Genomic DNA, 23,891 nt, shown 5'->3' on the forward strand with positions numbered 1-23,891 from the left:
AGCTGTCATCAAGGCAAAGGGTGGCTATTTGAAGAACCTCATATGTAAAATATATTTTGATTAGTTTAACACTATTTTGTTTACTACATGATTCAATGTGTTATTTCAGAGTTTTGATGTCTTCACTATTATTCTACAATATAGAGCATTGTAAAAAAATATATATATAAAAAAAATAAGCAAAACCCTTGAATGAGTAGGTGTTCTAAAACTTTGACTGGTAGTCCACATGCAGAACACACCAGTGACACTTGGCTTGGCTACCTTGAATGTGGTTCTTAAGGAAATGAGTGGATTGTCTTCCTCATATATGATAGAGATTCTGATGTTTGGTGGTGTTCATCAATTATTGTAGTTACCTTGATCCCATCACTAGGGGGCATAATCTTACGAAACACCAGGGACTGAACAGTTCGGCTACTTCAGGTAAACTGACTGAACTTTGTCAAGTTTCTCTCATAATGGGCTGAACTACTAGTAGTAGCTCTGTAGAGGAGATAATGCTGGGATAACTGGGCAATAGCAGCTCTATGGATGGTGATCAGTGTCTTGATCTCACTGCTGCACATGTTGTTTCTATTACCGTTTTGTGAATGTATAGAGCAGTATAAATATAGGATCTATGCATGGCTCACACCACCGTCTGTCCTTAGCACTCCCCTTACGGCTAGTTCATCTGTCAACACTCAACATTGTGACTGCTCTGGGCTCATTGTGACCCAACGTCAGGGTATAGAGACCCTGTTTGACTTTACACAGAAACACCATGCACATGAGGTCAGGGTCACACACACACACACACACACAGGCGCACACACAGGCGCACCCATACACAAAGACAGAGGAGCAAGCACACACACACACACACACACACACACACACACACACACACACACACACACACACACACACACACACACACACACACACACACACACACACACACACACACACACACACACACACAGGCATACACATGCGTGTGTGCGTACAGACACACACAAACACAATCGCTGTCTGTGACAGAGAAAACCCTGGGGGAGGGAACTCTCACTACCACTTCCTGGTGTGTGCGTGTGTGTGTGTGCGTGCGTGCGTGCGATCATGTATATTCGTATGGCAGGGGGAGTGATATCTTATTTCCTCTGGCTCTCTGACCCATAGCCAGTATCTCAAGTTTCTCTCTACCTTTCGGAATAGACTGATAGAGAGAGACTGAAATAGAGAAAGAGTGGGATAGGGACCGACAGATAAGAAGAGAGGAGTAGTCCAGGAAAAGAGAGGGATAGCCCGGGGGATCACTTTTTTGGGATATCTAACGCTGCAGTCCATCAACCATGAGCCGCTTCAGTACGTTTAAAGGCTACAGCAGGACAGAGGAAGAGGAGGATGATGAGGTGTTTGTCTGCAGCCCGGGATATAAGGTGACGGACTGAAGCAGATATAGCTATCTGACAATGTGGGAGGTCTTTAGTTTGACTTAGTAGTGACATAGTAGGTGATACTTGTACTTGATATATATACTTTCAGCTCATTCTTTAAAATGTATGTTGAAAATGGTTGCCTGTTTATAAGTAAACTAAATAGGCTGTTGCTTCGTAAAGTGTCTTCTTGACTTTGTCTTAAATGGCATTTGTCAGCACTGTGTAGGGGACCTTCTATGAGCTAAAAACGTCAAAAGCAACACTGTTTAACTCATTTCATACAGTCCATCCCATTTAGCAAATGAGGGCACCTCGTTTCTCTTGGCTCTCACTGTAGTCAGTTCATTTCTGAGTTTACTGCTAAGCTTTAAGGCACTAGAAAGAAACCTCTTCTCAGTGTGTGTGTACTGTTAAGTACATTTCTGGAGTCATTCCCTGTTGATGTGGACTGGATCATATGAACTCAAAATGTTGAGGAGGAGAGCAATACACTGCTTATAGAAATCACAATGATATGATAGATGCCAGTGAGCACTAAAACAATTGCCTTCTCAGGAAACACTACAGTTTGTATTGCCATTCATTTTGACCGTCTAACCTTTCCTTTGAGCATATCACTTTTGTCAGATTTACATACGCTCTTCTTATCATTTATAACAGATCACGCCAATTCTCATTCTAATTCTCAGTTCCTCTGCTGAGTTTGGCCATTGACAGCTGAGCTTCCATGTAAAAGTTGCCTTACTATTATCTGAACCTTAGGGCTCTGTGATTGACACCCAGCTGTAGAAAATATAGTAGGTCTCTACACAAAAGATTCATTTTTCGATTTGTAAATGATTTTCACCGTACTTCACTAGAATCATACACAGACATTTTGCCTAAAGGGCCGCCTTCAGTGTATTCACTCCCAGCTGCCCATGTCTTTTACAAAAGCCACAGTCAGAACACTTGATAACAATAGATAAACAACAGGGCCTTTCCTGCTGCACACACACACACACAAACAGACACTCACACGCACTGCAAACTTCACTCTATTCCAACACAGCTCTACAGGATATTAAATCATTATTTTGGAGTATATTACTGTTATTCCAGGCCCAGCAGGAATCCCCATCTGTTTCCACGCTAGAGAATGTCTGTCTGGCTGTACTGTCTGGTGTTTTACTCAAACTGCCCCCCCCCTCCCCGTTCTGTTCCATTTCCTCTAGAATTCCTCACCTGCCCGGCTCCGCTTGTCTTGTCTTCCATACACAGAGAATACAGAACTAGGCAGACAGCCTATGGCACTGAGAGCTATATGAAGAATCAGCAATGGCCAGGTGCAGACCTGGGTCCAAATACATAGGCCTATTCAACCCAGTATCACAGATTATTGTGAAATAGACACAAATTGCTTATTGGAAACTTGTGACAGGCACAAGAAAACATACTTTTTTTCGTGACCAGTACACGATTTTTGTATACAGTGCATTTCAATTACAGATAAAGACAGTAGGTTACTTGAGACAGAAACGATTGGAGGGAGGGAGGGAGGTTGGTCGGGGAGGATAGGTGGGTGTATAATGTGAATGTGTTCGAATCTCATCATGGATAGCTTTATCATTTTTCTAATTAGCTACTTTGCAACTACTTACTACTTTTGAGCTACTTTTCAACTACTTAGCATGTTAAGTAACTCTTACCCTAACCCCAATCTTAACCCTTTAACCTAACTCCTAACCCTTTAACTACTTAGCTAGCATGTTAACTAGCCCTAATCTTAACCCCTAAACCTAACCTTAACCCCTAACCTTAACCTCTAGCATAGCTAATGGTTAACCATCTAGCTAACATAGCTAACATTAGCCACGACAACTTGGAATTTAAATCAAATTGAAGTTTATTTGTCACGTTCGCCGAATATAACAGTGCTTACTTACCGGCCCTAGCCAACAGTGCAATGTTTAAGTAAAAAATAGGTATTAGTTGAACAATAGTAAAGAAATAAAAAACAACAGTGAAAAATGACAGTTGCGAGGCTATATACATTAGCGAGGCACCGGTTAGTCAGGCTAGTTGAGGTAGTATGTACATGTAGGTATGGTTAAAGTGACTGCATATATGATAAACAGAGAGTAGCAGTAGCGTAAAAGAGGGGTTGGCGGGTGGTGGGTGGCGGGACACAATGCAGATAGTCCGGGAAGCCAATGTGCGGGGGCACCGGTTAGTCGGGCTAAATGAGGTAGTATGTACATGAATGTATAGTTAAAGTGACTATGCATATATGATAAACAGAGAGTAGCAGCAGCGTAAAAGAGGGTTTGGTGGGGGACAATGAAAATAGTCTGGGTAGCAACTTGATTACCTGTTCAGGAGTCTTATGGCTTGGAGGTAAAAGCTGTTGAGAAGCCTTTTGGTCCTAGACTTCATGCTCCGGTACCTCTTGCCATGCGGTAGTAGAGAGAACAGTCTATGACTGGGGTGACTGGGGTCTTTGACAATTTTTAGGGACTTCCTCTAACACTGCCTGGTATAGAGGTCCTGGATGGCAGGTAGCTTAGTGTGTAGTGTGCACTGGGTCGTACACACTACCATCTGTAACGCCTTTCGGTTGGAGGCCGAGCAGTTGTCGTACTTGTAGAACCTTTTGAGCATCTGTATACAAATATACACAGACCACCACCCCCCGTCTTACCAGAGTGTGCTGTTCTATCTTGCCGTTGCAGCGTATATCCTGCTAGCTGAATATCCATGTCATCATTCAGCCACGGTTCCGTGAAACATAAGATGTGACAGTTTTTGATGTCCTGTTGGTAAGATAATCGTCATTGTACCTCGTCTAATTTAATGTCCAATGATTGTACGTTGGCGAGTGATGTTGACAGTAATGGCAGCTTTCCCACTCACGAATGTGTTATGAAGAAAGAAAATCGTGTAATAAACATGAAATGCTTTGTTATGAAAATCATTTAATACTTTTTCGTGTGCCTGTCACAAATTTATTTTGAATACATAATTAGTGTCTATTTCACAATAAGCTGTGATAGTCTGTTGGCCTATTGTATGTATTTGAGGTGTACTTGATTTAACTTGGAGTTTGCACTTTTGGGATTATTCTATTGGTTCCATTGTACAGTACATACTAAATCAAATGCAGCTCAAGTTTTCAGGTGGTTTTCTGTCGAGGTCTAGCGACGACTTCTGTGAATACCACTTTACACAATGTTAGTTTGACCCTGGGCCCAAAACAGAGACAACAGTCTGGCTACCACTACTGTACCTCCACTTCACGATCGAACTCCAAAATCAAAATATTTGTCTGCAGTGGTACATTTGGATTCTCCATAGTCATGGAAACCGAAACTCGCTGACTGTGTTTGATGTATGGGCCAGACAGAGTGGCATCTTAAACTGTTTACAAAACCAACTCTGTTTCCCACTCACACTAAATACACAGGCATTTTGCTTTCTGCATGTTTTGGAGATTTTGCGTTCTGCATGTTTATTTCAAAATACAGGGTCACCCAGCACTGTTATGCAACATGCTGTCTTTTTGTTTCTTGTCTTGACAATATCATCAACTATCAGTTGTGTGTCCAATTTTTACAGTCTGATGTAGTTTTTAGAGTTTTGTAGCCTGGAATCCCCTTGTTTCGTTATTGTTTAAACTTTCTAAATTCCAGGTTAGAACTTTTTGTAGAACTTGCTGGCTGAGAGGTATGTTTGTCTCCACTCCGTTATCAGTGGGTACTTTGGTTTAGAGATTGACAGTTGATATCATTGAAGACTCTTGGCTACTTGAGTGATACGACCCAGAGCACTATAGGAGGGTTTCCTATCTGTCTAAACACTTCCTCTTTTCAACACCCCTTCATTTCCAGTTCCTATGATCATTATCCTCTGCTTTCTCTTCTATAAATCATTCTCTCCTAATGTGAGCATTGTATTTAACCCAGTTATGGGCAATCAATGTTCAATAATGCTAAATATTGAATCTTATTCCAATGTTTTTATTTTGAATGTGATGAAAAAGTCATGTTGCTGCACAGTGTTTGTATGGATTTTGCCACAAAATAACGTATTTGACCAGCCTCAGAAAAAGGTTAGCTTGACAACAGTTGAAGTATATAGGATACCATGCAGCATATTTCGTTTTGACACTGGGCTAGAAACAGATGGATACAGCATGTTGCAACGTCTATCCTTACCACATGTGTCTGATTGCCAAACCTACCCATCCTCCTTCTCCTTCCTGCCTTGCCGTGCAGACTACATCACTGTGTCTGTGCTCTGAATCTACCCTCTTCTCCCCTCCTTCCTCTTTCTGTACTCCGTAGTTATCTCAGGGTTAACCTCTCCTTCTCTCTATTTATTCTGTATCCCTCATCTAAAACTGCCCTCTCTTTCTCTGCTCTGTAATGTACCTCCATAGTTCCCCATAAATGTAACCTCTCTGGTCAGTGCATGCTGGCCATGCTACTCTGTTAGTTTTTCACAAGAGACTAACCTCTCCCCTCTCTCTCTCTCCCCCCTCTACAGACAACGTCTCCGATAGGGCAAGGCCGACCCGAGTCCCCTATCTACACCAACCTCCAGGAGCTGAAGATCTCCCAGTCCAGCCTGCCCACCCTCCCCTCCAGCACCCCACTGCACATCCATGGGGACTGGGAGACCCACAAGGACCTCACCGGTAGACACTTCTACTATAACAGAGCCACCGGGGAGCGCACGTGGAAACCTCCGCGTGCACGGGATGCTAGTGGCAGTACCAGTAGTAGTCGGGGAGACCCCCATGGCATGGGAGAGATGGAGGTAGGTAACACACTCCCTGTGTGCTGTGAACCCCAACAAAACAGATCCGTATTCCATTGACTGGCATGTTGTAGATGCAGTCAGAGCAGAAGCTGAGCTGTAAAGTAAAGAGGGGGAAATAGTTTGGTTTGGATCCAACTGAGGAAGTTTAACCCAGCATGTTGACCCCTGCCACTGATTTACAGTCCTACCTAATCTATCTGTATCCTATTGTGTCAACATCTGGGTCGTTCCACGCAATGGGTGCCTTTTGTACATGCAAACTTTTAAGATATGAACATTGAAATAACATTCAATTGCATGGAGGATATATTTAGCCTACGGAAAAACACCTTTTCCTATCTCAGGCAATAAAGTCTTTTGAACTAAGAGCATTTTATCTGCACTTGTACCACACTGTCTGTCAACCCTGTTACGGACATTTACTGTATGTAACCTAATTATTATTTAAAAGCATGAGAAATCCAACATTTTCTCATTGATCAAGTATCCCTTGTTCAGTAAACTCATACAGTTTAATATCAAACTGATAAAGTTACGAACAGGGTTGATGCTAACAGAGTTAGTGAAGCGCATGTCATCACCTGGTGTTCATGAAATTAAGGATTATACATATGTTCCACACATGATGAAAGTTGTGTCAAATAAAAATGTTCATAACATTAATTGAGCAAACAGGGTTGACATGTTGAGCTCGTCCACATCAGTCAAAGATGATTAAACAATTATAAATACAGTGCCTACAGTGCCAGAAAGTGACTTGTTCCACATTTTGTTGTTACACGGTGGGATAAAAATGGATTTAATTGTATTTTTTTTGTCAATGATCTATACAATAAAAATCTAAACATTTGTAAAAAAGAAAATTTAAATAAAAAATGAAGAATAAAAAACATCTTCATTACATAAGTATTTAACCCGCTGAGTATTACAGCTGTGAGTCTTTCTGGGTAAGTCTCTAAGAGCTTTGCACAACCGAATTGTACAATATTTGCACATTATTCTTTTTAAAGTTATTTAAGCTCTTTCAAGTTGGTTGTTGATCATTCCCAGACAACCATTTTCAGGTCTTGTTAACAGATTTTGTAGGCAGATATAAGTCAAAACTGTAACTAAGCCACTCCGGAACATTCAATGTCATCTTGGTAAGCAACTCCAGTGTATATTTGGCTTTGTCTTTTAGGTTATAGCCCTGCTGAAAGGTGTATTTGTCTCCTAGTGTCTGGTGGAAAGCAGACTGAACCAGATTTTCCTCTAGGATTTTGCCTGTGCTCGGCTCTATTGTTTCATTTTATCCTAAGAAAAACTCCCTGGTCCTTGCCAATGACAAGCATACACATAACATGATGCAGCCACCACCATTATTGAAAATATGAAAAGTGGTTCTCAGTGATGTGTTTTGTTGGATTTCCCCCTAACATAACGCTATGTGTTCAAGACATAAAGTTAATATCTTTGTCACATTTTTTGCAGATTTACTTTTTTTGCCATTTTGGAATATTTATTCTGTAAAGGCTTCTTTTTTTACACTTTAATTTACATTTACATTTACATTTAAGTCATTTAGCAGACGCTCTTATCCAGAGCGACTTACAATTTAGGTAAGTATTGTAGAGTAACTACTATGTTGATCCATCATCAGTTTTCTCCTATCACAGTCATTAAACTCTATAACTGTTTTAAAGTCACCATTGGCCTCATGGTGAAATCCCTGAGCGGTTTCCTTCCTCTCCACCAACTGAGTTAGGAAGGACGCCTGTATCTTTGTAGTGACTGGGTGTATTGATACACCAAGTGTAATTAATAACTTCACCATGCTCAGAGGGATATTCAATGTCTGCTTCTTTTTTTCTGTACCTTCTACCAATAGGTGCCCTTCTTTGCAAGGCATTGGAAAACCTCCCTGGTCTTTGTGTTTGAATCTGTGTTTGAAATTCACTGCTCAACTGAGGGACCTTACAGATAATTGTATCTGTGGGGTACAGAGATGAGGTAGTCATTCAAAAATAATTTTAAACACTATAATTGCATTGTGTGTAGGCCAGTGTCACAAAATCTCAATCTTCATTTCAGGCTGTAACTCAACAAAATGTGGCAAAAGTCAAGGGGTGTAAATACTTTCTGAAGGCACTGTACTGTAGGCCAAAAAAAGAGAGAAGACTTACTTCCTTTTCCACCATGCTGTTCAGAAGACCCAAACGATGTCACCTGTGAATAATTTAACTTGGTTTAATGGTCCATTATTTTAAAGGGGTAAGTTGTTTGCATAACAGGGTTGGCTTTAAAATGATGGACAGTCATAAATGCATCACTAATCACATCAATATAAATAATAATCTTCAGTAATGACTTTGTCAAAGCAGCAAAATGACTAGGCTTTTACAATAATGGTGAAACTTTGAGAAATTTGGATTAAGTGGGTTGAAATCTTCCTAGAATTTACTAAATGTTGACGGAGGGACATGTCAAAATGCTGAATTTTGGCACTTTAGCAAACCTTTATTCATATAAAAAAATCTGATTTACTGAATTCTCCATATGGTCTATATTAGAGTGCACTTCATTTCATAACAGGCTTTTAAAATGCAATATTGAAATCAACCAACTGCTCTGAAAGGTGACTGTGGGTCCCGGGTTCAGGTGTTGAGGGTCAAGGTAGTGGTCTGGTGATTGGTCTGGTCTGGCCCAGTGGTAGTCCAGATCCTATTACATCTCTCTCCCTGTGTTTCTGTAACAGGTGAGAGTGTGACTGTGTTAAATTAAACCAGGCCAGGACTGAAGTAGGTTTCAGGCTGTAGCTGTACTATATTTAAGTACCAGTTAGACCAAATATTTATGATTCATCAGATGTAATGCCACGGCTGACTGAAGCAAAGAGGGTGTACGTCCCAAATGGCACCCTATTCCTTATTTTAGAGCACGACTTTTGACCAGGGCCGTTTTTAAAAGTAGTGCACTAAATAGGTAATAGAATGCCATTTGAAACGCATCCTGTATCTACTCTGCATGGCAGTAGTTTACATCTATATTACCATGGGAAGCATTAAGTACTTTATTTCTAGAGGCATATAGAGGAATAGTCGAGTACCACATAACTGTAAAAGTTGTGTTGTGGTAACTGAGGGCAGGGAAACATGTTGGTGTTATTTTGATGAGTGGAAATATTTCCTGGTAAGGTAGTAAAATGAGACCGAAGTCCGTAAGAGTGTTCTTAGTTTGGATTTCATGTAGTGTTCGTGCTACAACACTGCCCCCATGAGGTGGTTATGTATTTCAACCAGGGAGGAACTATCAGATTGAGTACTTTGTTTCCAACTTGCCACATGAAATGCTGGGAAATTAACACAAATATCCATAGTTGACCAATGTCTCCTTTCCAGGGAGCTGTTGCATTTTTTGTGGTGGTTGGGCATTTTCCTTTTTTAATTAAGGTTGTTATTATAAATACTTGCCCACTCTACAGCTGCATCATTGATCATTCACTACTTACTATTATAAAGGCAAAATGAACAATTGAGCATTGGGCCAGTAACCGGAAGGTTGCTGGACTAAATCCCAGAGCTGACAAGGTAAAAATATGCCATTCTGCCCCTGAGTAAGGCAGTTAACCCACTGTTCCCCGTGCGCCGAAGACGTGGATGTCAATTAAGGCAGCCCCCCACACCTCTCTGATTCAGAGGTTGGGTTAAATGCGGAAGACACATTTCAGTTGAACACATCCAGTTGGACAACTGACTAGGTATCCCCATTTCAATCAGTCAATCGATCTACATATGACTCTGAAAAAACCTCTCTGTTCTCCCAAAATCACAATGGTCTCTCTTTCTCACCCCCCCCCCCCCCCCCCCCAATGCAGCCCCTTTCTTCTGAGGAGAACTGTCACAGCAGCACGTACTCCAGTCAGTCAGACAGTCAGTATGGATCTCCCCCTAGAGGCTGGTCAGAGGAACTGGATGTACACGGACACACCCTCTATGTCTGTGAACATACTCATGAGAAGGTACTGGGGCTCTCCTCTCCTCCGTTGGTTTCACTCTCTCCATTTCTCTGTCACTCCTTCCAGGGCTAAGGTTGTTATCATGGGTTAATGGGGGAGGGTATTCGGTTTTTCTAAGGATCCCCATTAGCCGCTGCAAAAGCATCAGCTACTCTGCCTGAGGTCCACATGAAACATGACATAATACATAGTAAAGGACATTACTAGTCAAGGACTGAAATGCATAAATTTAAAACATCACACACAGTCTACATATCAGTACATACACACAAAATCTAAGTCTAATACATAGTATAGTGCAAGTTGCAATACAATATATACAGTACCAGTCAAACGTTTGGACACACCTACTCATTCCAGAGTTTTTCTTTATTTTTATGCATTGTAGAATAATAGTGAAGACCTCAAAATTGTGAAATAACACAAATGGAATAATGTAGTAACCAAACAAGTGTTAAACAAATCAAAAGATACAGTTGAAGTCGGAAGTTTACATACACCTTAGCCAAATACATTTAAACTCCGTTTTTCACCTTTCCTGACATTTAAAGATTCCCTGTTTTAGGTTAGTCACCAATTAATTTTAAGAATGTGAAATGTCAGAATAATAGTAGAGTGATTTCTCTCGTTCTGCCCCTTAACAAGGCAGTTAACCCACTGTTCCCAGGCCGTCATTGAAAATAAGAATTTGTTCTTAACTGACTTGCCTGGTTAAATAAAGGTAACATTTAAAAAAAATAATAATAATAAGTTGGGTGAATTTTGGCCCATTCCTCCTGACAGAGCTGGTGTAACTGAGGCAGGTTTGTAGGCCTCTTTGCTCGCACACACTTTTTCAGTTCTGCCCACAAATGTTCTATAGGATTGAGGTCATGGCTTTGTGATGGCCACTCCAATACCTTGACTTTGTTGTCCTTATTAAGCCATTTTGCCACAACTTTGGAAATATGCTTGGGGTCATTGTCCATTTGGAAGACCCATTTGCGACCAAGCATAAAACTTCCTGACTGATGTCTTGAGATGTTGCTTCAATATATCCACATCATTTTCATCCCTCATGATGCCATCTATTTTGTGAAGTGCAGCAGTCCATCCTGCAAGAAGAACCCCCACAACATGATGCTGCCACCCCCGTGCTTCACTGTTGGGATGGTGTTCATCGGCTTGCAAGCCTCCCCCTTTTTCCTCCAAACATAACAATGGTCATTATGTCCAAACAGTTATATTTTTGTTTCGTTAGACCAGAGGACATTTGTCCAAAAAGTACGATCTTTGTCCCCATGTACAGTTGGCTTTTTTATGGTGGTTGTGGAGCAGTGTCTTCTTCCTTGCTGAGCGGTCTTTCAGGTTATGTCAATATTGGACTTGTTTTACTGTGGATATAGATACTTTTGTACCTGTTTCCTCCAGCATCTTCACAAGGTCCTTTGCTTTTGTTCTGGGATTGATTTGCTCTTTTCGCACCAAAGTACGTTTATCTCTAGGAGACAGAACACGTCTCCTTCCTGAGCAGTATGACGGCTAAGTTATCCCATGGTGTTTATACTTGCGTACTATTTTTTGTACAGATGAACATGGTGCCTTCAGGCGTTTGGAAATTGCTCCCAAGGATGAACCAGACTTGTGGAGGTCTACATATTGTTTTTTGAGGTCTTGGCTGATTTCTTTTGATTTTCCCATCATGTCAAGCAAAGAGGCACTGAGTTGGAAGGTAGGCCCTGAAATACATCTACAGGTACACCTCCAATTGACTCAAATGATATCAATTAGCCTATCAGAAGCTTCTAAAGCCATGCCATTATTTTCTGGAATTTTTCAAACTGTATAAAGGCACAGTCAAGTTAGTGTATGTAAACATCTAACCCACTGGAATTATGTTATGTTACAGTGTATTATAAGTGAAATAATCAACAATTGTTGGAAAAATGACTTGCACGAAGTAGATGTCCCAACCGCCTTGCCAAAACGATAGTTTGTTAACAAGAAATTTGTGGAGTGGTTGAAAAACGAGTTTTAATGATTCCAACCTAAGTGTATGTAAACTTCCGACTTCAACTGTATGTTATATTTGAGATTATTCAAAGTAGCCACCCTTTGCCTTAATGACAGCTTTGCACACTCTTGTCATTCTCTCAACCAGCTTCATGACTTTAGTCACCTGTGTTAGCAGTTGATGTTTTTCTTCAATAACACAGACCCCAAAGCAAATCAGGGGGAGAAAAATAGGTTTATTCAAAGAGAACAAATCATAGATGTTATGCTGGAAAGTAGATGTTCATTCTTCCCTGTCCTCAGTGATTCTCCACAGAATAAAATGACAAGATGTAATTTATAACCCTCCAACCTAGCCTGTGGTTGACCAATTACAATTCCTTGCAGTAAAATTGTGCCAATGGCCAAATAACAAGTATCCTGTTTCAGGCTCAATGGATAGACGATTCAGAACAATGAGATCTTGCTACACGTAGCTATTAAGGACTGAAACTCCTACACAGATTCTAACCAGATGTTGAACTGAAAACCACAATTTCTATTGATTGTTAATTCCCTATTGACCTCTAGTCCTCTGCGTTGTGTATTATCTTAAAACATTCTTACACCTGGAATGCATGTCAATTTACAGATGTGCCTTGTTAATTTGTGGAATTTCTTTCCTTCTTAATACGTTTGAGCAAAATCAGTTGTTTTGTGACAAAGTAGGGGTGTATACAGAAGATAGCCCTAATTGGTAAAAGACCAAGTCCATATTATGGCAAGAACAGCTCAAATAAGCAAAAAGGAATGACAGTCCATTATTACTTTAAGACATGAAGGTCAGTCAATCCAGAAAATTGAAAGAACTTTGAACATGCTCAAGTGCAGTCGCAAAATCCATTAAGGACTATGATTAAACTGGCTCTCGTGAGGTATCAGTTGTTTTGTGACAAAGTAGGGGTGTATACAGAAGATAGCCCTAATTGGTAAAAGACCAAGTCCATATTATGGCAAGAACAGCTCAAATAAGCAAAAAGGAATGACAGTCCATTATTACTTTAAGACATGAAGGTCAGTCAATCCAGAAAATTGAAAGAACTTTGAACATGCTCAAGTGCAGTCGCAAAATCCATTAAGGACTATGATTAAACTGGCTCTCGTGAGGACCTCCACAGGAAAAGAAGACCTAGAGATACGTTCATTAGAGTTAACTGCACCTCAGATTGCAGCCCAAATAAATGCTTCACACAGTCCAAGTAACATACATATCCCTACATCAACTGTTCAGAGGAGACTGCGTGAATCAGGTCTTCATAGTCAAATTGTATTTTTTTTTTTTAACCAGGCAAGTCAGTTCAGAACAAATTCTTATTTACAATGATGGCCTACCCCGGCCAAACCCGGATGACGCTCAGCCAATTGTGCGCCGCCCTATGGGACTCCCAATCACGGCAGGATATGATGTAGCTTGGATTCGAACCACGGACTGTAATGACACCTCTTGCATTGAAAAGCAGTGTCTTAGAACGTTGTGCCTCTCGGGGCCTGAATTTCTGCAAAGTAACCAATACTAAAGGACATCAATAATAAGAAGAGACTTGCTTAGGCCAAGGAACACGAGCAATGAACATTACACCGGTGGAAATCTGTCCTTTGGTCTAATGAGTCCAAATGTAAGATTTTTGATTCCAACCGCTGTGTCTTTGTGAGACGCAGAGTAGGTTAACGGATGATCTCCGCATGTGTGGTTCCCACCATAAAGCATGGAGAAGGAGATGGTATGGTGTGCGGGTGCTTTGCTGGTGACATGGTCTGTGATTTTTTTTCAGAATTCAATGCACACTTAACCATCATGGCTACCACAGCATTCTGCAGCGAAACACCATCCCAATTGGTTTGGGCTTAGTGGGACTATCATTTTTTTTCCAACAGGACAATAACCCATAACACAACTCCAGGCTGTTTAAGGCTATTTGACAAAGGGGAGTGATGGAGTGCTGCGTCAGATGACCTGGCCTCCACAATTACCCGACCTCAACCTAATTGGTGTGGGATGGTTTGGGATGAGTTGGACCGCAGAGTGAAGGAAAACAGCCAACAAGTCCTCAGCATATGTGGGAACTCCTTCAAGACTTCATTCCTCATGAAGCTGGTTAAGATAATTCCAAGAATGTGCAAAGCTGTCATCAAGGCAAAGGGTGGCTACTTTGAAAAGTATATTTTGATTTGTTGAACACTTTTTGGGGTACTACATGATTCCATATGTGTTATTTCATAGTTTTGATGCAATTCTACAATGTAGAAAATAGTAAAAAAATGAGTAGGTGTGTCCAAACTTTTGACTGGTACTCTATATAATGGCTGTGTCTCTTCACAGTCCCCTTTGTGTGGTGTTCTTTTATCATTTAAAAAAACTGGATTTATTGCTAGCTTGAGTTATTTGGCGTTGCAGAGAGCTCCATGTAGTCATGGCTCTATTTAATACTGTGTGTTATCCCACACATACCATTGGGAGGACTGACTGTGGGGATTTTGGGTTGTTGATTTCTCTTACTTGATCGAGAGGACATTTCTTTACTTCTTTATTTGAAACTTTCTACCATCTATAATCCGTTTTCCGGTCATCATCGATAACCCATTGCTCTGTATTTTTACGGTGTATTATTGTCCATATGAATTATGAAACTGTGTTCAGTGCTCATTCGAGTTTGTTTGTAGTGGATAAAGCACGTGGACGAGCAGGGGAGGCCGTACTACTACAGCTCAGACGGCTCCAGGTCTGAATGGGAACTACCCAAAGTAAGTCAACAGATTTTAATGTCTTTCATTTATTTGTATGGGCAAATTCCTAACTTCCACATATATTGAATCATTGACATAAATGCACGACTAAGAAAAAATTGTACTCGAGTATAAATGAGGATTTGTTCCAGAATTACTTCTAATAGTGATCATCCAATTGGGGAGAATCTCAATTGCATACTCCTCGCGTCCTTTCTCCTCGCCTCCTCAAAACCCATTGGAGGAGAAAGCCAGAGGGGAGGGACCTCTGGCTTTCTCATTTTATGGGTTTTGAGAAAGAGGTGAGGAGAGCGGACGCTAGGAGTGTCATGCAGGTGAAAGAGGACCCAAAAGCGACTTGGCGAAAACAGAGTCTTTAATCCAGTAAAGTAAATACAATCAAAAAACACAACTTTCACTCGAAATGACGAGGACAAACTGGAGACTCGATCTTGAACAGCAGGTGAACAGCAGGTTGCCTCGGGAAGGCACTTGAACCAAACAGACTCAGACACCTGCTCACCACGCAGCATCTGAGGACAACACGACACGACAGGGCGATACACAAACACAGCACGATGAATTCTAGACAAGGAACCGACAGGGCAGAAACGAATAACAAGGAGAGAAATAGGGACTCTAATCAGGGAAAAGGATCGGGAACAGGTGTGGGAAGACTAAATGATTGATTAGGGGAATAGGAACAGCTGGGAGCAGGAACGGAACGATAGAGAGAAGAGAGAGCGGGAGAGTGAGAGAGGGAGGGGGAGAGAGAGGGATAGAAAGAGGGAAAGAACCTAATAAGACCAGCAGAGGGAAACGAATAGAAGGAGAAGAACAGGGACAAGGCATGATAATCAATGACAAAACATGACAAGGAGTATGCAATTGAGATTCTTCCTTGATTTTGGTTTTGCCTCGTATGACACCACTACCTTGTAGCACACTTCTTGGTGCGTCAGTCTATTTCCTCCTCTGTGATCTAGTCATCAGTCTCTGTCTTTTCACCTTAACTGGTCTGGACACCTGTATTCCATTGATGGAGCAGAAGTTGTGTCCTAATGTACCTGAAAGTGACTTAGTGGCTAGTTTCTCTCCTGTAATCTTGTTGGTTAAGCGGAGATCAGACGAGTAGAGAATAGGCATTAGCTTTCATTTGGCTGGCCAACTGACGGGCTGAGTGGACACACGCAGGGATGCAGGCAGACAGACAAGTAGATAGGCTGGGTGTGGTGGTGTCCTTTAGCAACCCTGGAAGAAGACACCAGTGGGGGGTGCCTTCTGTCTGAAAGGGATCCTACTGATGGGTGACTGATGATACGCTGGGCCATCAGAGGAGAGGTATGAAGAAGAGATACTGGATACATCCCAAGCCACGCCTCTTCTGGGACCTTTACTCTGTTGGTGTTGTTATCAGTGGATAACGAGTTAAACCTGGACCTCTTTCTGTCACCCTCGCCCACCCTCTTTCTCTCTCCCCTCCTCTGACTTTCTTCACTGCCCTCCCCTTCGCTCTCTTTTTCTCACTCCCTTTCTCTCACCCTCCCTCTCACTCCCTTGCTCCCTCCATCCAGTACAATGTGTCCCCTCAGCCGGGTGATCCCCCCAAGAGTCGTAGCCTGGAGAGGAAACTGTCAGACCCCATTGTCCTGACTAAGTGGAGACACAGCACCTACGTACTAGACCTCAACGACAAGGTACTGTAAGACCACATGCTCTGTCTGTGTGTATCCTACATTCCAGTTCTATCGGCAACTATGTTTACATGCAGGCAGTGTTTACTCCTGTCACCACTAGGGTTTTGGTCAATTCCACTTTAATTTAGTCAAATACAGAAGTAAACTGAAATTTCAATGCTTTTCAATGAATTGACTGGATTGAATGGTTCTGACACCAATCCTGGTTGTCACCAGTTACCACTTGTTTTCATGCTGTAAATAAGTTTGACGCTGCTCTGTAAGAGTGTTCTTGAACCCTTTTGAGCCATCTGGTCAGTAGTTTGTCTGGTCAGCACAACAGGTGGTCAGTAATTTGTCTGGTCAGCACAACAGGTGGTCAGTAATTTGTCTGGTCAGCACAACAGGTGGTCAGTAGTTTGTCTGGTCAGCACAACAGGTGGTCAGTAGTTTGTCTGGTCAGCACAACAGGTGGTCAGTCTGGCCAGTATGTTGTCACTTTACATGCTCTTGGCCTTGCTTGGGTCTCAGTGAGTTATATTAATTCTGTGTGGGTGTGAAGAGGATAAGAGTCATACGAGGTAATCCACTAGCTACTCCTCTCATTGACAAATCCAAGTCACACGCGATAGGCTAAAACATGCTTTCAAAGCATTCTCTTTGGGACTAGTCCATTGATTCAATTGTACCTGGATAAGTGAATCAGATTCAGCCTTAGTATTTGAACTTATTTCCTTTACAGTTCTTTAAAAAGAAACTCAGGCACTTTGGCTCTGGCCATCACATGACGAAATTTTGTCACTCTCTTATCCGCGGTAATGTTAGTATCCCCCGCACTCACGCTTCCCCCTTACCATGCCTCCACCAATCCAGAGCGAAAGGATAAGATACCTACCTATTGCTGATTTAAACCAGAAATGCAGAGTATGAGGTTTTCACAAAATTCAATTTCCCTTACTCAATCAAATGTGCTCTGTTGTTCTCTGTCTGTGTGTGTCAAACCAAATATTTGAGAGAATACCTTGGACTATTATCTGAATGTGCAACAAAGCCTTTAAACAAACAAACCTCTTTCCTTATTAGTTGACATGACCACTTCACAATAACCGACAGTAGTTGTATTGGCATAACTAGTTAGAAATCCTTTGGCAATTTGAAGTCAGATACCCCACCTTAAGTACCCAAGTACGATGAAGGATTTTTTTCTCCAGATCCTTGATTAATTTTCTCTTCCTGACTAACTAACCATAAATCTAAACATAATCTTCCGCTTATCTTCTCTAGTTTACATCATCATCATGTTGACCTTGTTCTTTATCATTTTGTCTGTATCATTGTGTAGGAGTGTGGGCCTACAGTCCCCAAGCTGAGTTCTCCTGACTTTGACTCCTGCCCCTCATCTCCCAAGCACCCCTCAATCGTCAGTATTCCCTGGCTTTCACTCCACAACATTCAACATCCATCGCCTCTTTCTCTATGCGTTGCTTTTACCCATCATCCTCTATCCTCTGCATCCATCTTTCTTTCTCTCCTGCAAGTGTCCTTTCTATTTCTCCTGTCTGCTACCATAGCCAAAGTCCATTCTACTATCCAATAGTTTTGTTTATGGTAAATGTTTCTCTGTTAGGGTAATGTCTTTCACCTTTTGGGACCACTGAATCAGTAGTTTGTGTCTGTGTCATACCACCCTCTACTGCTGGTACAAGGAATGACGTCTGTCACTCCTTTCCCTACCCCATTTCCTCTAGCACTTTTTGTGTGTGTGAGTACATACACTGAGTGTACAAAACATTAGGAACACTATTTCCCTGACAGACTGAACAGGTGAATCCAGTGAAAGCTATGGTCCCTCTCACTTGTTAAATCCACTTCAATCAGTGTAGATGAAGGGTAGGAGACAGGTTAAAGACAATTGAGACATGGATTGTGTATGTGTGCCATTCAGAGGGTGAATGGGCAAGACAAAAGATTGAAGTGCCTTTGAATGGGGTATGGTAGTAGGTGCCAGGTGCACCGGTTTGAGTGTGCCAAGAACGGTAACGCTGCTGGGTTTTTCAACACTCAACAATTTCCCTTGTGTATCAAGAAGGGTCCACTACCTAAAGGACATCCAGCTAATTTGGCACGACTGTGGAACGCTATCGACACCTTGTAGAGTCCATGCCCCAACGAATTGAGGATGTTCTGATGACAAAAGGGTCTGCAACTCAATATGAGGAAGGTGTTCCTAATGTTTTGTACACTCAGTGTATGATTGTGTTAGTGTGTGCTTAAATTAAGGCCTTATTATGTTGTTACTCTTTTTCTGTATCTCACCTGCCGCTGGCTGTTTTTCCTCTCCCCTGCTCGTGTGTGTGTGTGTGTGTGTGTGTGTGTGTGTGTGTGTGTGTGTGTGTGTGTGTGTGTGTGTGTGTGTGTGTGTGTGTGTGTGTGTGTGTGTGTGTGTGTGTGTGTGTGTGTGTGTGTGTGTGTGTGTGTGTGTGTGTGTGTGTGTGTGCGCACTGCACTGTGAAATGTAAGTAAGCCTAAATATAAGTGATAATTCACTTAAAATTGTTGTAATTTTTGTGTGTATATACATTGCTCAAATAAAGGGAACACTTAAACAACACAATGTAACTCCAAGTCAATCACACTTCTGTGAAATCAAACTGTCCGCTTAGGAAGCAACACTGATTTACAATAAATTTCACATGCTGTTGTGCAAATGGAATAGTCAACAAGTGGAAATGATAGGCAATTAGCAAGACACTCCCAATAAAGGAGTGGTTCTGCAGGTGATAACCACATACCACTTCTCAGTTCCTATGCTTCCTGGCTGATGTTTTGGTCACTTTTGAATGCTGGCGGTGCTTTCACTCTAGTGGTAGCATGAGACGGAGTCTACAACCCACACAAGTGGCTCAGGTAGTGCAGCTCATCCAGGATAGCACATCAATGCGAGCTGTGGCAAGAAGGTTTGCTGTGTCTGTCAGCGTAGTGTCCTGTGCATGGCCGTCATTGTAAATAAGAGTTTGTTCTTAAGTTCTAACTGACTTGCCTAGTTGAATAAAAACAATTGTCTATATATTTACCTACAAAAATTGTTAATACGTTTATTTTATTCTTATTTCAAGATATTTTACCTTGAGACAAAAAATATCTTGAAATAAGATAAATATTTGTTATGTTAAAATAAGCAAAATGATCTGCCAATGACGAAAAAACATCAACATTTTCAGTGAATTATTATAAAATACGATATTTAGGCTTGCTTAGATTTCATATTTATTTGCAGTAAGTGCGTGTTGTGTTTGTACTACCTGGGTCTGACTATGTTCGTCTCCTGTTTATCTCCCTCCACAGCCTTCTGAGAAGTGTGGAGTCCTCAACGTCACCAAAATAACTGAGAATGGCAAAAAAGTCAGGTAGAGAACATACATTATAAACATCTTGTAGATTAGAAAATGTTATCATTCTCTTATGAGGAAATTGGAGGATAATACAGAATCATACAAACAAAACAATAAATACATATTTTATTATTGATTCTTTGTTGAAATAATGGACAGACTGATGGTTGATAAATGGTTGGGACGTGGTTGATAAATAGTTGTGTTCTGACTTGGTTGATGGTTAATAAGGGGTTGTGTTGTGAAGTGGTTGATGGTTGATAAATGGTTGTGTTGTGAAATGGTTCAAACAGAAAGAACTGGACATCGTCGTGGACGGTGCTACAGGGCTCCTCGCTGCTCTTCGCTAAAGGACAGGGGAGTGGCACCAGCTGGGTACGTATCCCATCAGCCTCCTTGTTAGGAACCATCTTAGGTGATGGAATGTGGCAGAGTTTGTACAGTTGAAGTACATTTTTGGATTAAAAAATAAATACATTTGAGCTAATTGCCTCCCCTACCTTTCTAAGTGCCTAAGAACTACCTGGCTGGCTCTCCATTTAGTAGTAGTACACCATACCTCTTCCTATTTGCTCTTTCATCAGTCTGTGACTCTTTATTTCTCATTTGCCATCCTTCCTTCCCTCCCTCTTACCTCTCCCTCTCCTTCCTCCTCTCCTCTTTCCTCTCCTCATCCAAAGTCCTACTACCGTAGTGGCTCCATCCCTGAGCTGCTGCTCACTCTGTTGGCCAACTGGAAGCGTTCGGTCAAGCCTCGCCCAGCTGTCTCCTATGTCCACTCTGTCCATGAGCGTTCCAAGGCTGCCACTGTATGTCTCCTCTGTCCCTGTGCATGTCTCCCATTTGTCCCTCTGCCTGTCCATCATCCTCACATTGTCCTATCCCCTGCCTGCTGCTCATAACCTCATCTGATTGGGTGACCAAGGGGGTGGGAGGGAACTTTGAGTTTCAGGCATGCGCTCACTCTGGATTATTTTTCCTGCTATCATGATAAGAATATAGAATCGTCTTGATTGGTTGCCCCAGTTTGCCTGAGAGGGGATGTTTGTAAAAACTAAAAGAGTGTTCCAAAGAATGAAGAATACATTATTGAGTTTCTATTTTTAAAACAATATATGAAAAAGAAAATAGAGGAGCTGTTTGCTAAATAAAGGTGGTGTAAAAATGCATACAATAATACAGTGCTTTAAGAAATGTGATAAATATGATAACAATTTAACTTCACAATAATACAGCTTGTAACACAGTGGTGTGAATATGATCATCTGTGTTTATCTTCAAGTAAATCTAGCACTTAATAACTCATGTGTAACTATAACTAACTTGTAGCCTAACACTGCTTTTGTTGTTTTTAATGCAACTTGTAATAATAACGTTGGAAAAAGTACTCATGAAAGATTTACCACTATTACTATCCTTGAGCTGGAAAACCAGCTCTCATCTGATTTGATTGTCTGAATGTTGATTTCCTTGTAGAAGTTTGGGGGTAACCAGTCGAAGCCGGAATTCACTGTGGATCTCAGAGGGGGGTCAGTTGATTGGGCCTCGAAGGATAAGTCCAGCAAGAAGCATGTCATTGAGCTGAAGACCCGTCAGGGGACAGAGCTGCTGATCCAATCAGAGATCGACAGCGTCATCAACGACTGGTACCGAGTCCTGACAGACACCATCAGTACACATGTGAGTGGACCGCTCATCTCAGTTCTCAACATAGTAGTTACGGTACCACACCTCTGTAAAGTACAAGTCAGGTTTGTCAACATCCACAACGAGAGGCTTCTGAAATGTATGCATTTATCTGTAATCTGTTCAGTACCACTCCCTTTCACGGCAGAGGTGATCCAGGCTGATTTGAATAACTTGTGGTGTTTATGTGTGTGGACAGGCATGGGAGTCAGATGAAGCCTTAGAGGAGGACATGCCTGAGTCCCCCGGTGCAGAAAAACAAGACAAGGAGAAAGACCACAGAGACTCCAAGAAAAACAGAGGTTCCTTGACTAAATACACTATGTGTGTGTGTGTGTGTGTGTGTCGCGCTCACGCGTCAGTGTTAGTTTTGTCAACAAAAAGTGACTGAAATATTCATAATTTTTCAATGGCAAAATAGACCCGGAAAGAACTGTAACCAAACAAAAATGTATTTTCATTTCAGTTGACTAAAACGAGATGAGACAAAATTGTGACTACTAAATGGACTGGACAATAGTTTTTAGAGAGATTGTGCAGGCAACTCTCTTGCTTCCCTGTAGCTAACCAGTCACTACCAGCCTTCTAGTTAGCTACCCTGTGCCTGGTTAAGAAACACAAGCTGCTGAACAAAATTAAAAACAATAGCAGCATTGAGTTTAATGATAAAACAACAGTCTAGCTATGTTTTTCTCTCCCTTGAGTAGGCTCTTGAAATGTAGGCCGTCTTTGAATTTGTAGTCTCACTCAACCCTCTCACTTTTCCCACTTAATTTCCCATTTCCCCCTCTTTTCCTCAGAGAAAATGGCTTGATTACAGCCCTTAGGCTATTGTTGCAAAGACATGACCCATGGCGCAACGGTTTTTTCTTTCTATCATGCACTGGCGGATTTTACATTCATAAAGCATATCCCAGGCCGTTCTAAAACTAGGCTACTTGCGGACCTGACCGTTAACCATTGTTTAGGCTACACCTTGTTCAATCATATTACCTCATTAGCTACCAAGCACTAACAACCTGGGGCACGTTCAGCAGGTTGCAACGTTTTGGAATGCTCAGAAAGAAATAGGCTATGTAGAGCAAACATGTGTCTCTGATATGTTGAATAAGGAATAATGTTGGCTCTGTTCATGGAATTTCTATCTGCAGCATTCAAGAATGGTTTTCAACTGAATGTGGTCATGGTAACATTACCAGTAGCCTATATGCAAACATTTGGTGGCACAGAAAGAAAGGAAAAGAGATAGCTAAAAATATATTGACTAAATTCCTCTTGCCACTACGTTACATCTGGGTAAATAACTTTATTTTGAGTTCATGTGAACCTAGTGAATCAGACTTGAGCAGTTGGACCAGGACTCGAGCACTGGGACGCGGACTTCAGACATTGGGACTCGTGACTCGATTCCTGACTTGAGCATTGGTGATTCTGACTTGGACTCGAGCACAGGGGACTCAAGGTTTAGTGACTCAACTACATCACTGGGCGAAACAGTCATTAGCCCCTGTTCTACTTTTGGACATCAATGTGGCTGCAGCATCTGTGGAATGTTGATAACAATGACTTGACCAAGTGATGGAGGTGCAACCCATACTACTTTGCCAATAGTTTGCGGCACCATCTAGTCTCTCTCTCTGATTGTGTGTGTCTGTTTGTTTTGTATGTAATGTGTAATATGTATGTAGGCTGAATTAGGAATTTGCATGGATAATATTATTCTTATAAACAGTACCAGTCAAAGTTAGGACACACCTACTCCTTCCAGGGTTTTTCTTTATCAAAACTATGAAATAACACATCTGGAATCATGTAGTAACCAAACAGTGTTGAACAAATCAAAAGATATGTTTGAGATTCTTCAAAGTAGCCAGCCTTTGCCTTGATTACAGCTTTGCACACATTCTCTCAACCAGCTTCATGAGGTAGTCACATGGAATGCATTTCAATTAACAAGTGTGCCTTGTTGAATGTTAATTTGTGTCATTTCTTTCCTTAATGTGTTTGAACCAATCAGTTGCGTTGTGACAAGGTAGTTGTGGTATACAGAAGATAGCCCTATTTGGTAAAAGACCAAGTCCATATTATGGCAAGAACAGCTCAAATAAGCAAAGAGAAACGACAATCCATAATTTCTTCAAGACATGAAGATCAGTCAATATGG

General features: G+C 41.4%; 1 protein-coding gene across 7 annotated transcripts in view; it reads left to right on the forward strand.

Annotated features, from left to right (window-relative positions):
- Nucleotides 1-23,891, forward strand: part of LOC124039840 (rho GTPase-activating protein 12-like) — a 108,405-nt gene that overhangs the window by 70,194 nt on the left and 14,320 nt on the right. For 4 of the 7 annotated variants that reach the window (XM_046356291.1, XM_046356293.1, XM_046356292.1 and 1 more), the window contains 10 exons: nucleotides 5,949-6,221; nucleotides 10,078-10,221; nucleotides 14,911-14,991; nucleotides 16,548-16,670; nucleotides 17,992-18,069; nucleotides 19,995-20,056; nucleotides 20,335-20,416; nucleotides 20,722-20,850; nucleotides 21,518-21,721; nucleotides 21,927-22,029. In XM_046356291.1, coding sequence (XP_046212247.1) covers nucleotides 5,949-6,221; nucleotides 10,078-10,221; nucleotides 14,911-14,991; nucleotides 16,548-16,670; nucleotides 17,992-18,069; nucleotides 19,995-20,056; nucleotides 20,335-20,416; nucleotides 20,722-20,850; nucleotides 21,518-21,721; nucleotides 21,927-22,029 — 1,279 coding nt within the window. Of the gene's footprint in view, nucleotides 1-1,117; nucleotides 1,425-5,948; nucleotides 6,222-10,077; nucleotides 10,222-14,910; nucleotides 14,992-16,547; nucleotides 16,671-17,991; nucleotides 18,070-19,994; nucleotides 20,057-20,334; nucleotides 20,417-20,721; nucleotides 20,851-21,517; nucleotides 21,722-21,926; nucleotides 22,030-23,891 lie in introns of those variants that run through there. The other 3 variants (XM_046356296.1, XM_046356294.1, XM_046356295.1) reach the window with 3 other exon arrangements.

Source organism: Oncorhynchus gorbuscha, linkage group LG07 (assembly GCF_021184085.1).
Source record: "Oncorhynchus gorbuscha isolate QuinsamMale2020 ecotype Even-year linkage group LG07, OgorEven_v1.0, whole genome shotgun sequence".
Taxonomy (NCBI): Eukaryota; Metazoa; Chordata; class Actinopteri; order Salmoniformes; family Salmonidae; genus Oncorhynchus; species Oncorhynchus gorbuscha.